Here is a 14,112-nt window from a genome sequence, read left to right as displayed (position 1 = left end):
AGTAGCAGTTCCAAATCCACCTAAACTAGCTTAGACTTTAACTTGTGGGTTCAGTGAGAAAAAAAAGGTTTGGAGTTTTCATCACCCATCAACTCATTCTACTTCCTGATACAAACTCTGAGGCCATAACAAGCAGAAAAATTGCCCAAACTGTCCACAAAGAAAGAATCGACCACCGCTGTAACCCAGTCAGCATGGGGGCCTTTCATGACATCTGAACCGTGGGATCCCGTGTTCTGAACCTCGCTCCGTGCTCAGGAGTCTGGGGTGAAAACACTCGGAGAAGTGCCAACTTTATTAGAGTGAGAGCACATCACCTCACATCGCCGCCGACAGCCCCCAGAGACCCAGGCGCTGACCGTGCCCTGTAATTACAGGTTATCTCCAAGGTTGGAAGGCACCTTAAAAGGTCACTGCATTAACCCTCCCATCTGATTTGTCCATCCTCCTTCAACGTCTCCCTCCAGTGGACTGGGGTCAGATTCTGTTTAAAACCCGGCCATGATGGAAACTCTGGTCAGCTCTGAATCTGCACTCTGAAAACGTTTAGCTGCAGGGTAGGAGAAGTAAAGTTCCTTGGCTTAGGCCCCATGGATCCCTTTTTCTATGAGAAAAGGTTCTCAGAGTCCAGTGCAAAGTCCCTCAAAATCCCGGCACCAAGTATAAAGCACAAAAAAAGAGGAGGCCTGGGACTAGCTCCTGGCAGCTGGGTGTTGTTCTTGGGCTCCAGAAGGTCTAGTTCCTGATGCACAGAAGGCCTCCACCACCGTGTTCCGGGCCAGCCCTGTCCAGGAACATCTCGTCCTTAAGCTCGGGGGTTTCCTCCCAGAAGACAGCTAGGTCTGCTGTTCCACCAGCTGTAGCTTGGCAGTCTTGACTCGGTGGGCTTCCTTCAGGTTCCGTGCGCGGACCTCTGGGTTGGAGATGAACTCCACTTGTTGCAGAGGGAACCAGCCTCGCTCCCCATCGGACAGTCTCACGCCCTCCAGCCAGCCTACGGGCACAGGGTGGGTGGGAAGAAGGATTACCTGGGGAAGACTCACAATCATTTCCCCTGGACCTCCTTCCTCGACGTACTTGTAACTGAAGGCTAACGGAACTGGAGCGTCCCCAGCATGGGGAACTCAGCCTTCCCGTGTACTCACCTGGCTGCTCTAGGTCTGATATGGTCTGTAGCTGCCCACTTCTGAGCCTTCTCCACTCTTATGGGTGAGCTGTATTCCCCCAAAATAGATGCTGAAGTGCTAAGCTCAGGAGCCTCAGAATGCGGTCTTATTTGGGAGTACAGCTGTTGCAGGTATTATTAGTGAGGTTAAGATGACGTCATACCTAAGCAGAGTGTGCCATTCATTCAGTATAATTGGTTGTTGTTTAGTTGCTAGCTGTGTCCGACTCTTTTGTGACCTCATGGACTGTAGCCCGCCAGGCTCCCCTGTCCATGAGGATTCTCCAGGCAAGAATACTGGAGTGGGTTGCCATTTCCTCCTCCAGGGGATCTTCCCGACCCAGGGATCAAACTCAGGTCTCCTGCATTGGCAGGTGGATTCTTTACCACTGAGCCACCTGGGAAGCCCAATATAACTGGCATCTTTATTAAAAGGGGGGAATTTGGACACCTACACATGCACAGAAGGAAGAGATAGAGCTTGGAGTGATACCGCCAAAAGCCAATGCAGCTGGGGCCATCAAATCTGGAAGAAGCAAGGCAAGACCTTTCCCTAGAGTCTTCAGAATGTACTTCTGGCCTCCAGAACCACGAGAGGATACATTTCTACCCATTTAAGCCACGCAACTTGTGGCGCTTTGTTAGAGCAGCCCTAGGAAAGGAGGCCATCCACCCACACCGTCCCACCTTCCACACCCAGCCTGTCCCCTGTGGATTCCCCTCTTACCATCGCTGCTCTGCTGGGTTACCATCACCACGTCCGCCTTCTCAAGCGCCAACTCGTCATTCTCTCGAGGTTTGTAGGCTCGAAGGCACTGCACTTGTGGGGAGTCTTGGAAGAGAAGAGCATGAGAGGGGTAAGGAAAGGCTGGAACTAGAACGTGAAGGAGGATTTGCAGGGGTGGTAGCCTGAGAGGACTTGGAGGAGAAAGAGTTTAAACTGTTGAAAGTTACACACAGAGAGACAATTGGAAAAGTCTCCATCTTCTCCCAGGGAACAAGATGGTTGACTAGGAGATAGAAATGCCATCATTGAAATGAATCAAAGATTCACTCTTTAGTGAAGATGAATTGAGAAACAGCTTGTGACTGCCTTTTAGTGACCATTGTTACAAAGAATTGAGATTCTGCTAAGCACTGAAATCTTCCCTGTGTCTTTCATCCTCATCGGATTCTCAACTCCTTTAAAACTGTCTACGACAAACCATTTATCTTTTATCTAATTGTTCCAAGTTTGTGTTTTGCCTCTCCAACTCCATTGTAAACTCTAAGACTCATTTTTCATTCTTCTGCATGGTACATGTTGTGGGACTAAATGAGACTTACCCAATGGGCTTCCTGGTATGACCTAAGCACTGAATGCCCTTTCGTTTCAGTTTCCTTTTCTATAAATGACTGAGCTGATCAAGATGACTCAAGGACATTCTGGATTTTCTGTGGTTTTGTGATCCGGGGGAAATTTCCAAAGTTTTGAAGTTCAAAATTAAGAAGCGCCAGAGTCTGCCTGATCCACGTCTTCTATCTTACATAGGTTTGTGGCTCTTTATACTTGACCACACTGCACTGGTTCTCTTAAAGAATAAACAGACTGTGCACTGTTACCTGTGCTAAGGTTGTCCGCATCTCCCATTCACAAGATCACAGCGATGGAGCAAGAATTGTCTTGCTTTCTCTCTCTTCCGAGAAAGTGAGGTGCAGCAGATGGATCGCACTGAACAGAACTCCGTTTACACCCTAGTTCTCCTACGTCCTTTTCCAAAGTGCCCTGTATTTGTTTGTTCTTTGGAGTCACTAAAAGCTCAGTGTTCCTTTGAGTTCAGTTCCTCTCTGGATGTGAATTAGAGAGTCCTTGCTGGAGGACAACTATGAGGCTTAATACAGACACTTCCTAAAGTGTGTGTCTGCGGGTGCCTGGAAGCCTAGGGTAGAGGCAGGGTCTCAGGTCATCCTGTACAGGGGAGGGTGGTCAGGACATATCTACTATATTGCTATACCCCCCAAATCCCACTCCACATGGACTTTCTCCCCCTATTTCCCCAAGACCTTCAAGTCAGTGAAATTTAGTCAAACAAGTAGCAGGATAGACTTAAAGGGATGAATACTCAAAACGAGTGAACTACTGCCCAAGGCAAGGAGTGTATGGGGGGTGGGGTGGGGCATTGCTACGGTCAGGAGCAGTTTTAAGCAGATGCATCTTGGTACCACCCAGCCTCCTAAACTGCATCCAAAGCAGACTTCTGACCACCTCTCCCTCTCTCTTGGACTTTAACCCACCGTAACACTCTAGAAGGTCCAACTCCTCCCTCGGCATAGCCAAGGCTGAGATCCAGCGAAGCTTTTCACTTCTGAGAAAACAAAGCAGGGTCACGCTTTAGCAGCAGCTCTGGGGGTACAGGACAGGGGCAGGTGATGGGGAAGTGGAGGGACCATGGGAAAGACCTGTCTAGCTCAGCAGTATCTAGGACAAAAATTGGTGGGGCTCTGCTTGGACAGAAATTTGACCGGATCATGAATTACATTTTCATGTGTCTTGTCACCATTTCTCTTTCTCTTTCCAACTTACCCTCTTAAGGACATCTTGTGTCTTTCAAGTAGAGGCATAAAGTCAACTGTCAATTGTGCATATGTAGATTTTCCATTTGGGGAAGTCTACTGAGTGAAACGTTCAGCTCAGTTGAGATTCCCTCTATCACTCTGCATACTTTTTGACACTCTGCCCACCTTCCTTCAATCAAATATCTCAGAGACGAAATTATTCTGTAATCATAACTGGGTCAGGTAGCTGCATCTACCCTTTTTTTTTTTTTGGTCATGTAATACTGGGTTGGCCAAAAAGATTGTTCGGGTTTTTCCATAAGATGTTATAGAAAACTCCAAATGAACTTTTTGGCCAACCCAATATGATCTGAGCCTAATTCTGTAATTATCTGAAGGTTTCTGTATTATCTGAGTCCCTGCCTCCAACCACGCTGGAGTTAACTGAGAGCTGACACCATCACTGTTCCAGGAAGATGCTACGCAAAGCACTAGACAGAGAATGTGACTCTGCATCCGATGAGCTGACTCTGGTGATATTGTGCACCTGTACAGTCCCTCTGTCCGGTAAGTGAGGGCAGGCATTCCTGATCCTACCCTGAAGTGTTGTTCAATGGGACAAAATCGTAAGGCATCTACAACGTGAGGACCCTCAGACCCTTAGGTGTCAGGTCAAACTTTTCAAAGGGTAGGTTTCTTATATCTTCTGTAACAGCTGTAACGGCTACAACTGTTCATTATGGTAGGCACTGTGTACCAGACTTTTAGACATTATTTTGAATACTCTTTGCACTGTATGCCTGTGTGAATATATTTTATTAATATTATTATTATTAAAGAGATGAGCCGATCAAAGTTCTCAACACTATGGATTTCTGTTCAGCAGAGGACTGGCTGGGAAGATGGGAGCAAGGAAAGCTGAAGGCACCCAGTGCTTATCTAATTCATGGCTGAGTCACGCATGCGCCCTCCTGCCTTGGGCACTGAGGAATTTCTGGCTCATACACATTCAGTAGTGGATGTCAGTAAACCAATTACGCACTTTGTCCTTCTTAGCATAACAGATGCTAAGCCTTGGTGATAACAGCGACTTTACACCTTCTCCCACCCCCAGGCTCCTCAAAGTCATCTATCAGCTCTAGGAGTTTGGGTTTAGGCTGGTCTGTGGATGCTCCCTGGTCCAAAATGGACTGACTGGTGCTGTAGCTGTTTTCTGGACATGTTTTCTGCCCTGGTCCCTCTTCCTTGCCCGGCTGTCTTCCCTCCCACTCCACAGCTCCCCTGAGCAGCCCCATCTCACTGGGTCTCCGTGCGGAGGAGGAACTCGGCCTGGGAGCCCTGGGCATTGTGCCGTAGGAAGAGTCGGAAGAGGTTTTTGTGAGCTCCATGCAGCTTCATTTCACACTTTTCCCCACGGACGGCAGAGAAGGGAGCATGGTCGAATACCAGGAATCGGCTACCCCTGCAAAACACGAGGCTTTTCAGCCTGACGCTGGGGTACTTGGACTTTATCCACCTGCTTATCTTCACAATTCAAAATCCCTGTCCTTAGCATGTTCAGCCTGTAAATTCTCATGAAAAACCGAAGATGGTGTCAGCGTGCCCCTGGAAGGGATCTGTCAATGGCTTGGCAAACCACGTACCCAGGGCAATGGATGCTCACCACTTTAATGAATTGAAGAAACAGAATCAATATAAAGTTTCTAAGGACCAAAGGGCTTCCCTGGTGGCTCAGAGGTTAAAGTGTCTGCCTCCAATGCGGGAGACCCGGGTTTGATCCCTGGGTCGGGAAGATCCCCTGGAAAAGGAAACGGTAACCCACTCCAGTATTCTTGCCTGGAGAATCCCATGGACGGAGAAGCCTGGTAGGCTACAGTCCACGGGGTCGCATAGAGTCGGACACGACTGAGCGACGGAACGGAACGGAACGGAAGGACCAAAGAGTTAGGATCTGGAACTGGCTAAGTTTTGCTAGGCTAGTAGGCTGAGCCCAGCCCAGAATGTGTGTTAGTTGCTCAGTTGTGTCTGACTCTTTGCGACCCTATGGACTGTAGCCCACCAAGCTCCCCTGTCCATGAGGATTCTCCAGGCAAGAATACTGGAGTGGGTTGCTATTTCCTCCTCCGGGGAATCTTCCGACCCAGGGATCAAACCCAGGTCTCCTGCATTGCAGGCAGATTCTTTACTATCTGAGCCACCAGGGAAGCCCAGAGACAACATAGATTCATTTGAAAACGTGATATAGGCTAATATGCTGCATTTTGTCCTGTCTATAACATGGTTGAGGTTCTGCCAGGTGATCTTGGGATGTAATTCAGTGGGATTCCCCTCTTTGGCTTTGGATCTTTTTTCCTCTTCTCTGGGTCATGACCTGGACTCCATGGGGTGAGCCATTGAGAAGGTTCCTCTGTAGGACCAGGACCCTTCTCTGCCCCCTTTAGTCCTTCCCTCTTGCCTCATCCCACGTCCCCCTCGTGTGCCGGCCTCCCACTCCAGTCACTGACTCTCGGGGCCGAGACAGCAAGAGACAGTCGTTGAAGAGGTGCAGGTGGACTGGGCGGGTGTTCAGTTTCCTCCGCAGCGCCTGGGAGACGCTGAACTCCAGGGCCGTCAGCTCCCCACTCTTCACCAGCCAGCGTGACTGTGAAATGAGCGGGAATATCTACACGGAGCAGGGAAGAGAAAGAAGGTGGTGTCACACACAGGACACGCCTGAGGCTTTCTCCCAGGCCGGCCCTCCTCACCAGGCCTCTTCCTCTGAAGTCCCACCACTGACAGTGATCCCTTCCTTCTTGCTCACAGCCCATCCACTTAAACTCTGCTTCTCTCGGAAGCATCTGACTACCGCCGTCTCCTGACTACTGCTGGGTGCTCCCATGTCCCCAGCTCACGCAAATGGAAGATGCCCTAAGGTTCAACCCAGGAGAGAGACTCCATGAGAACGCTCAGCTGTAGAAACTAGAACTGAAGAAGAGATGGGAGAATCGGACTGGGACGGGCGGACGATGCCCCAGGGTTGAGACCATCATATGACGTGTCTCGTAGAAGTTAAAGGTTTAGGGTGCTTCTGACGTCTGTTCTTTGATTATAACCCGAGACATGAGAGGAGCAGTCAGAAGCAGATGTCGATGAGGATACCGAGAACTTGGTGGGGTCTGCCTGGAGTCCGCATAATGTTAAGGGTGCTGGACACATGAACATGTAGATGAGGGATTTGCCCTCTCCTCTGGGGAGGTAAGGATAGTATCTGTTCTGAATCAAAATTTGAACGTGGAATGTCAATTTTAAATCTGATTTGGATGCCAGATTTTGGCCCTCTATCTGGATTCAATTTTATATTGCCTTGGTTAGACTAGATGGAGATGTGATAAAATACTGAATAATTCAACCACCAAAAGTACATCTTTATAAAAATATGCATTGATAAGTTCTCTCTCTTCTGCCCAGGTCTCAAAGGCACTCTCTCCCCGTCAGGTGACCACTGTCCTTTATTTCTTAGGTATCTTTCCAGAGCTTCTTTATGAATACACAAGCAAATACATATAGATTTTTCTCCTACTTTAACACCAAAAGTAAGATACTGCAATATATATACAGCTGCATCTTCCCTTTTCCCCTTAACAGTATATCATGGAGATTGAAGTTTGCTGTGTGATTCAGGGAACTCAAACCAGGGCTCTGTAAAAACCTAGAGGGGTGGGATGGGGAGGGAGAATGCAGAGGGAGGGAACATATGTTTACTTAGGGCTGATTCATGCTGATGTTTGGCAGAAACCAGCACAATATTGTAAAGCAATTATCCTTCAATTAAAAATAAGTAAATTATACATGTAAGAAAAAAGAAGTAGGCATGTGGGTATTCCAGAAATAGGGCAGAAGAGAAGGTGTGCAGCAAGGAGCTTAGAGGCTGGGATACTGTGAGAGAGACTGGTTCTGTGTTGGAAGGTGACCCACGGGGACCCGAGGGACAAACTTACTTTACACTCAAACTCAATCTTCTGGCTCAGGTAGATCAGCTCCTCCGTCCGTCGCATCCTCTGGACGTTGTTATTACAGTCTCGGATCAGCTGAATGTTCAGCAGGGTGAGGAGAGAGGAAGAGACCGTGTTAAGAGGCTTTGGCTTGAAGTCCCCTGCAAGAAATCTGGAAACTGGCTGTGACAGCCCTCCTCGTTCTACCGGCCTGGAACTGAGCAAAGACAGCTCTAGGATGATGGTCTACTTTGTGGAGACCTGCTAGAACATTCCTGGCTGCGTCAAAGGAAGATGTAATCTGGGGATTGTCCCTTGGTGTCGAGTGTCCTTGGGGCTGAGTGGCGTGAATGCTTGGAGGTTTGGTGGGTACAGTGAGGCAGCTGAGCGATTGCATTGGCCAGGACCTGTGCCTCCTGGAGTCATGGGCCAGGGCGGGGGCAGACTTTTTTGTGAAGGACAATCAGGGGGTCCGAGCAGGGACGGTGGCCGCCTACCTCCTCCAGGGCGTGGTGTGCTTTCGTGGCCTCTGCTTCCTCTGCGGAGCCGGGCTGTGTTCGCTTCAGAATGTTCTACAGAACAAGGCGTAGGCAGGAGCCAGGTGGAAAGAAGGGAAGGGCAAAGAGGAGACAGAGGTCAATGGAGACGGTCAGGAACCAAACTGGAGCAGCCAACCGTTCTGGGAAAGCAGGGTGAGGGCCGCGGGGAGACGGCTCACTGTCCACCGGTCTTGGGAGCATGGCATAAGGATGGACCGGCTTTTAGGTTCAGGGGAGCGGGCTGAGGGGGGATTTGCAGTACCTGGAGCAGGAGCTTGAGACGGGTGATGCGCTGGAAAGGCAGAATCAGGAAGGACTTGAGGGAAAGGCGCTGGCAGATGGGGGCGCTCTCCAGCTTCTCCAGGACCTCTCGGAAACTGCTGTTGCTGTTCCTGCAGGGCAGGGAGCCTTGGGTGAGGAGGGGTGCAGGGCGTATGGGGGACACAGTGAAGGCATGGGGCATGGGGGCTCAATGGAACGTCTGTAGGTAGAGAAAGACAGGTGGGGACCTTATGGAGAGGAGCTCCACAGGGGATGGTTGAGGGTATCCTGGAAGTGGGGTGGGGGTGGCAATTGCAGGGCAGGCATGAGAGCATGTGCTCTCGGGGGGCACGCTGGGCTGGCTATTGGGGGTCACTGCAGGGCCCACGTGGGGACCGAATGGGGGATCAGGTCTCACAGCAGGCTTTGGAAGGTGCGTTCCTGGTAGGTCTGGTTGGTGACATAAGGCAGGTAGACCCGGCGGAAGTTGGGAGCATGGTTCAGGACCACATCACACACTTGGAAGGTGAAGATGTTGTTCTCAAAGTTCTCTTCCAGGTCAGAAAGGAACCTGCACAGAGTTGAAACAAGTCTCGTGAGACCTGTGGGTCTCAAGAGAGGAGTCAGCTGACCCCTGCTGTAGCTTGAGCTTGGAACTGCTTCTCCCCATTAGTCAGTAACGTCTGCTGACTCTCCGTAGCTCGAGAGTCCTTGTCACGCGCCAGGGTTCTCCCTGCCGCTACTTTGCCCCTGATCTAAGTCTCTGGTTCTAATATTCCATGTCTTGTCCTTCTTTTCCTCTTGTTCTGGTTTTCTGATCGTCAGCTGTTTCCCACCTCATCTCCTGGAGAAGGGAACGGTTACCCACTCCAGTATTCTTGCCTGGGAAATCCCATGGACGGAGGAGCCTGGCGGGCTACAATCCATGGGGTCGCAAAGAGTTGGACACGGCTGAACACGCATTTGCCTCATCTCCAGTGCTGTGCACGCCCCCAGGACATCCAAAACCTCCATCCAGGAAGCATTTCTTACTCATTTCCCATTAATGTTCCCATCCACCTGCACTCCTTGCTCTCCCTATCCCTACAGCCTCTGGGAATCATGCAGGGAGCAACTAGGGGGCTCTGAAAATGGAAAAACCCAACAAGAGGTTTACATGCTAAGAGCGTGAGGCTGGGTGAGTGGTCTATGGGAGAAGAGGACGCTCACATGGTGCTGACGTCACGCACATCCTGCAAACGAGAGAAGAGCCATTGGTGATCCTGGTTGGAAAGGGTGGCCCGGAGCTGCTCTGAATGTTGGAAGTGATCCACAGCTATATGCAAACTGCGCAGGTAGGAAGCCTCTGACACAATCAGCTCAAATTTGGCCTAAGAGGTTAGGGAGGAGGAAGACTAATTAGAAACATTTATTGAATCCCTGACGCATGTTAGCCACCGTGTAATATTTTAGGGACATAGCGGCGCACACGACACATCCTATTAAAACTCAGACAATACCAGAATCCAACCTGATCTCAGGAGACAGAACATTTGAAGCTGAGTGAAAGACGTGTGCAAACTCTCAGAGGTGGAAGAGAAAATGAGGCTTTCAGGAAACTCAGATACACTGAGTATCACTGAAAGCAAGGATATCAAAGTAGCAGTAGGAGAGGAAGCTGGAGAGACAAACAGTGAGGAGGCCTGAGGATTATATAAACAAGGTAAAACATGACAATGGGGAAATGAAAAGAGCCTTTATGTAGGGGGATAACTTGGTCTAATTTGCTTTATATAAAGATATTTCTGAGCACATGGAGAAAAGATTAGAAGGGGCAAGAAAGACACACGAAGAAACCGTGTTAGTAATTCCAGAGAGAGATGAAGGCCTAAAGGGCCATGAGGATGGAGAGATTTAAGCCAATTTCATAATGATACAGGAGGGAGATTTGGAAGCGCTTGGTTATCTGCTAGAAATAAAAGCTGAAAGAACAAGAAGAGTCACAGCTAATGCCTGCTTTTCAGTTTGTTAACTGGGGCTTCCCCGGGGGCTCAGAGGGTAAAGAATCTCTCTTCAATGTAGGAGACTTGGGTTTGAGCCCTGGGTCAGGAAGATCCCTTGGAGAAGGAAAGGGTTACCCACTCCAGTATTCTTGTCTGGGAAGTCCCATGGACAGAGGAGCCTGGTGGGCTACAGTCCATGGGGCTGCCAAGGGTAGGACACAACTAAGAGACTAACACGCTTCAACCGGGTGAGTGAGAGAGTTCCTGAAGGAACGAGAGATCTCTGGAAGAGGAGTAGATTCAGGCGATGAAGGTAATCTGGGGTTTGAGGAGCAATGGATAGAAGCCGGATATTTGAGGTTTAGATGGTGCAATTGTGGTTTAATGGAAATAGCCCAATTGTTGGGAAGTTGCAGCAGGAGGCACAGTGACTCACAGCCCTGTTCTCTAGCTGGGCTGGTCAAGTTCATCACCCAAGCATGCAGCTTCAAGACAGATGCATGGACGGAAAGAGAAAGGACACGCACACACCTGGGAGATGACGTGGCTAACTAATGGCATGGCTGGAGGCCGCTCACAGCACTGAACCAGGACACAGGCTGCACATGCATCCTGGCTTCAACATTCACTCCTTATATGGCTTTGGCTGTCTCATTTAACCTCTCCAAACCTCAGGTTTCTTGTCTGTGCTGATACAGGGACCCCTTCCTCACACAAAAAAAGCAAAAACAAAAACAAAAAAACGTTGTGACAGTCAAAAGAAATGGAGTCAGTGAAAGCACCTTTTCCCAGAAGTGCTAATTCAGGAAAGGAATGTATGTGTAGAAGCACAGAGGCTTTTCTTCTCAGAAACGTGAGACCAGCGCTGGCCCAGGAATGCTGGCAGACTTCCTTGATTTCTGGTGTTGGTGCAAGAGCTATAGGGTTCATATCACCTGCCCACTCATTGGTCCATAAATATGTGCAGACCAGTGATTTTCTAAATATCTCCCACATGCTTTAAAAGTTGAGGTCAGCACAAGGCCCTTAGGTCTGAGCTTCAAAAAACCTAAAAATTTATACCTATTTAGCTTGGTAAAAGCACTGTTATTATAAGTCCTTACAGCCAAAATTTTACTCCTTCCCACTGCTGAAAGAGGGGAAGAGTATGGTACTAACATGTATCAAACTATGTACCAGATGGGCTTTTCTGGTGACTCAGGGGTAAAGAATTCCCCCTGCCAATGCAGGAGATGTGGGTTTCAATATCTGTGTTGGGAAGGTCCCCTGTAAAAGCAACACTCCAGTATTCTTGCCTGGGAAATCCCATGGACAGAGGAGCCTGGCAGGCTGCAGTCCATGGACTTGCAAAGAGTTGGATACAACTTAGTGACTAAACAATAACAATGTACCAGACACCATTCTCAAAGTTATATGAGAGTTATTTCATTTAAACTACATAGCAACTCTGAAAAGCAGTCATCATCATCCTTGATTTTTAGATGAGGAAACAGATTTAGTCAAGTTATATAACTTAAGGTTACACTGCTAGTAAATGGTAAATATAGGATTCAAACTCAGGTCAGTTTGACTTGAAACTAAATAGTAAATATTTTGTATATAGTGTCAGGAAATGTTCTAACCTCATTCTTTTACATGGAGCTGTCCAGTTTTCCTAGCACCACTTATGAAGACACCACTTATGTTTTTACTCCATTACATAGACTTGACTCCTTTGTCATAGGTTGCTGCTACTGCTGCTATGTCACTTCAGTCATGTCCGACTCTGTGTGACCCCATAAATGGAAGCCCACCAGGCTCCCCTGCCCTGGTACTCTCCAGGCAAGAACACTGGAGTGGGCTGCCATTTCCTTCTCCAATGTGTGAAAGTGAAAAGTGAAAGTGAAGTCGCTCAGTCGTGTCTGACCCTTAGCGACCCCACGGACTGCAGCCTACCAGGCTCCTCCATCCATGGGATTTTCTAGGCAATAGTATTGGAGTGGCTTGCCATTGCCTTCTCCGTTGTCATAGGTTAATAGACCATAAAATAAAAGAACACAGTGACAGACTTTATTTTCTTGGGCTCCAAAATCACTGCAGATGATGACTGCAGCCATGGAATTAAATGATGCTTGCTCCTTGGAAGAAAAGCTATGACAAAGGTAGACAACATATTAAAAAGCAGAGAGGTCACTTTGCTGACAAAGGTCCGTCTAGTCAAAGGTATGGTTTTTCCAGCAGTCATGTATGGATGTGAGAGATGGACCATAAAGAAGGTTGAGTACTGAAGAACTGATGCTTTTGAACTGTGGTATTGGAGAAGACTCTTGAGAGTCCCTTAGACAGCAAGAAGATCAAACCAGTCAATCCTAAAGGGAATCAGTCCTGAAAATTCATTGGAAGGACTGACGCTGAAGCTGAAGATCCAATACTTTGGCCACCTGATGCGAAGAGCTGACTCATTGGAAAAGACCCTGATGCTGGGATAGATTTGGGGCAGGAGGAGAAGGGGATGACAGAGGATGAGATGGTTGGATGGCATCATCCACTCAGTGGACAGGAGTTTGAGCAAACTCCAGGAGACGGTGAAGGCCAGGGAAGCCTGGAGTGCTGCAGCCCATGGGGTCACAAAGAGCCCAACATGGCTGAGCAACTGAACAGCAACAACAAACAGACCATAAGTGGAAGCATCCAGTTCTGCACTCTCTACTCTGCTACACTGACCGATTACTGAAACTTGGTAGTATAGTTGGAAATCAAGGAGCATGATGCCTCTAGCTTTATTCTTTTTTCCTCAAAATTCCTTAGCAATTTGGGGTCTTTTGTGGTTCCACATAAATTTTAGGGTTATTTATTCTAGTTCTGTTGGAGAAGGCAACAGCACCCCACTCCAGTACTCTTGCCTGGAGAATCCCATGGACAGAGGAGCCTGATGGGCTGCAGTCCATGGGGTCGCTAAGAGACAGACACAGCTGAATGACTTCACTTTCGCTTTTCACTTTCATTCATTGGAGAAGGAAATGGCAACCCACTCCAGTGTTCTTGCCTGGAGAATCCCAGGGACAGGGGTGCCTGGTGGGCTGCCATCTATGGGGTCACACAGAGTCGGACACGACTGAAGCGACTTGGCAGCAGCATTCTAGTTCTGTGAAAAATGTCATCAGTCTCTTGATAGGGATTACATTAAATATCAACTCAAAATGAATTAAAGACCTAAATGTAAAACCAGAAACCATAAAATGTCTAAGAAACATAGGCAGAACACTCTTTGACATAAATTGCAGCAATATGTTTTTGGATCTGTCACCTAAGGCAAAATAAATACAAGCAAAGATAAACAGATGAGGCCTAATTAAACTTAAAAGCTTTTGCACAGTAAAGAAAACCACTGACAAACAAAAAGACAACCTATTGCAAACTATATGTTTGATAATGGCTTAACACCCAAAATATATAAGCAGCTCATAAAACTCAATACCAAAAAAGCAAACAACCTGATTAAAAAATAGACAGATGACCTGAATAAACATTTCTCCAAAGAAGATATACAGATAGCCAATAGGTGCATGAAGAAATGCTCAACACTGCTAATCATCAGAGAAATGGTAATCAAAATTATAAGAAATCACCTCAGCTCAGTTCATCAAAATGGCCATCATCTAAAGATCTACAAATAATAA

At 48.0% G+C, this 14,112-nt stretch overlaps 1 protein-coding gene across 1 annotated transcript in view; it reads right to left on the bottom strand.

The window, feature by feature from the left end:
- Nucleotides 1–277: 277 nt before the first annotated feature.
- The window catches only part of ARHGEF5 (Rho guanine nucleotide exchange factor 5), a 28,958-nt gene continuing 15,123 nt past the window's right edge, over nt 278–14,112 (bottom strand). The window contains exons 6-15 of the mRNA XM_055421428.2: nt 9,681–9,841; nt 8,890–9,042; nt 8,473–8,602; nt 8,169–8,243; nt 7,678–7,767; nt 6,205–6,362; nt 5,001–5,162; nt 3,440–3,510; nt 1,893–1,997; nt 278–994 (exon numbers count right to left, since the gene is read on the bottom strand). Of these exons, the coding sequence (XP_055277403.2) occupies nt 837–994; nt 1,893–1,997; nt 3,440–3,510; nt 5,001–5,162; nt 6,205–6,362; nt 7,678–7,767; nt 8,169–8,243; nt 8,473–8,602; nt 8,890–9,042; nt 9,681–9,841 (1,263 nt within the window). The 3' untranslated portion in view covers nt 278–836. The remainder of the gene's footprint in view (nt 995–1,892; nt 1,998–3,439; nt 3,511–5,000; nt 5,163–6,204; nt 6,363–7,677; nt 7,768–8,168; nt 8,244–8,472; nt 8,603–8,889; nt 9,043–9,680; nt 9,842–14,112) is intronic.

The sequence above is a fragment of the Moschus berezovskii genome, chromosome 3 (assembly GCF_049115385.1).
Source record: "Moschus berezovskii isolate FMDL1 chromosome 3, NW_MosBer_1.0, whole genome shotgun sequence".
Lineage (NCBI taxonomy): Eukaryota > Metazoa > Chordata > Mammalia > Artiodactyla > Moschidae > Moschus > Moschus berezovskii.
Note: the sequence above shows the minus strand (reverse complement) of the source record. Positions and strands in the feature narration are given on the sequence as shown.